The sequence below is a fragment of the Garra rufa genome, chromosome 20 (assembly GCF_049309525.1).
Source record: "Garra rufa chromosome 20, GarRuf1.0, whole genome shotgun sequence".
Taxonomy (NCBI): domain Eukaryota; kingdom Metazoa; phylum Chordata; class Actinopteri; order Cypriniformes; family Cyprinidae; genus Garra; species Garra rufa.
In genome coordinates this window covers 15,035,671-15,037,898 of record NC_133380.1, presented here as the reverse complement: position 1 = coordinate 15,037,898, position 2,228 = coordinate 15,035,671, and the positions used below count along the sequence as shown (strand labels likewise).

At 35.5% G+C, this 2,228-nt stretch overlaps 1 protein-coding gene across 1 annotated transcript; it reads right to left on the bottom strand.

Moving 5' to 3' along the window:
* Positions 1–665: 665 nt before the first annotated feature.
* On the bottom strand, positions 666–1,806 carry LOC141294163 (guanylin). The gene is made up of 3 exons (XM_073826254.1): positions 1,669–1,806; positions 1,191–1,377; positions 666–1,062 (listed from the first exon to the last, which is right to left on the bottom strand). The coding sequence occupies exons 1-3, from the start codon at positions 1,738–1,740 to the stop codon at positions 1,004–1,006; spliced, it is 318 nt and encodes a 105-aa protein (XP_073682355.1). The 5' UTR covers positions 1,741–1,806; the 3' UTR covers positions 666–1,003.
* Positions 1,807–2,228: the final 422 nt, after the last annotated feature.

Below are 2,228 nucleotides of genomic sequence, written 5' to 3'. Positions count from 1 at the left end.
TTAATATTTTTGTAAATAGAAAGTTTATAAGGGCAGCATTTATTTGAAACCCTTTTTATGACATTATAAATCTTTTATATGTGTGTACATTTATCTGTATAACCAAAAATGACAGAGTATTTTAGGATCAAGACCAAATTCTATTCATAATCGGCATGACAAACGTGTAGTGTGTTCTCGGCTTTAGTGACTATTGAAAAATTTTCGTTGACCAAATGGTTAGTCGATTATTAGGGGGCAGCCCTAATATTTACACTGTCTGAATCGTTCCTTATGTCCTAAATAGTGCACTACGTGCCATTCACCATAAAGAAATGACAAATTCTGAAAACAAATGACCAATTTCAGCCACAGCTTCAACGTCTATTTGTAGTGAAGTCGGCGGGATGCTTTGGATTCTAGAGGGCATTTGATTGGACAGAAAGTTTGATCGTTGTCTAATTCAAGTTTTCAATGCTTATATCTTCTAAATGCAAATTTTGTCATTGTTCTGAAGCATGCTAGCTTACAGATAATTTTAAGGCTAACATATTTGTGTAATTTTAATTTTTCTTTTATTTTTGTATTGTTTTGTCTATATGGACCTTGATGTGTCTTGAATAAAGTTGATTGATACTAAAAAACCGAGGGGACTTATAAATAATGCACGATGCACAGAGAACAGATTCGATTTTCAATGCATTTTATTGAACACTGAGGCATTACCACACACAAAGGAATATAAAACCCAGCAAAACTGAGAAATAGAAAAATAAAAAAGACACTTTTTCTTAAATAAATGAAATATGTGCTGTAACAAAACAGAATGTGGGAAAGGAAAGAGGGGAAGGAAGTTTTAAGTAACAGTTCATAAATAGTGCTGCCATTTTGAGTTTTGCCATTGAGACAACATTTGCAAACCTAATATGGTCAATTGTGAGAACTTAAGGCAGTAGTTGAAAATATGCAGATTTTATTATTAATTTAAGGTGAGAATGATCAAGCGAAGGGATGATGGGAGGAATTAGCAGCCGGTACAAGCTGCAAAAGCACATATTTCACAGACGTCGATAGGCACAGATGCTGAAACAGAAAAAAACATTATCTCAAGTTATATTAGGATTTATTATAAAGCAATAAAATGTCATTTATTGACAGCACATTGTGTGCAATGATTGCGCGTGAATTTATAAGTAAACCATGACAATTACCTAGCCTAGCGAAGGACATTGTTGCTCCTCTCTGCATACACAGAGGCACAAACTCCTGTGGCAGGGTTGGATTGGAACATACAGAGAAGTAGCTCGTCTTGGCCAACCGAGGGTTTTGTGTTTGTGGTTTGTCAACTAATTGCTGGAGAACTTTCAACGACTCCAATGAAAAGGAAAAATTGCCTTCCTGCAGAAAATTTAAAGGATGAGTTCAATTCTCAATGCCATGACTGAACAATGCGTCAGCAGTTAACACATATATGAATGATTCTTTATAAATAGCTCAAACTATTCATGTCTTTATTAAATACACCTTTGAGCCAACAATATGCACATTTCAGAATGAGGTCAGACTGATGCAAGTCTGAGAAGATTACATTCATAAATCATGGAATAGAGTGTTAGGTTAATTTAAACTACTAAGAAGTTTTTAATTACAGAGAAGCAGTAATGATAGCAATAAAAGCTTTCGGCTTACCTGGACTTGCACAGCCTCACAGACCAAGCAAAGAGCCACAACGAGGAAAGCGACAGACAAGACCGTCTTCATGCTGACTGATTCTTCTCAAGAACACTAAAGCTGTAGTATGTTTTTCAGTTGTTGTTACAACAATCTCTGCCTTTCTGCTTGTTTTGTCTCCTCTTATATAGGAACTGGTCCTTGGACCAACAACCTATCAGAACCTGTCATTGTTTCTTTTGCTGTTAATGAATAAAGACGATAAATTTTACAATGCCGTAAAACAGAATTCATAAATCCAACGTGACCTCATCTGTAAGTTGTGACATGCACTTTTATGGCTCTTTTAGTTAGGTTTGCCTAGTGGCCTGTTCTTCATTCTCTAGTTAGGGTTAATTAATAACCACACAATGAGCACACAATAGTGTCTTTGTGTTGGGAGCAGGTTAAAACTAATGAGCATACCAATGCAAGCAAATATCAAAACAAAGCTGCACCTTAATTTTAGTTACTGGGTAATTTTTGTTCCCTGTCACAAACTGTGACTAAATGTTTAGTCACTGACTGTAGAAGACTTT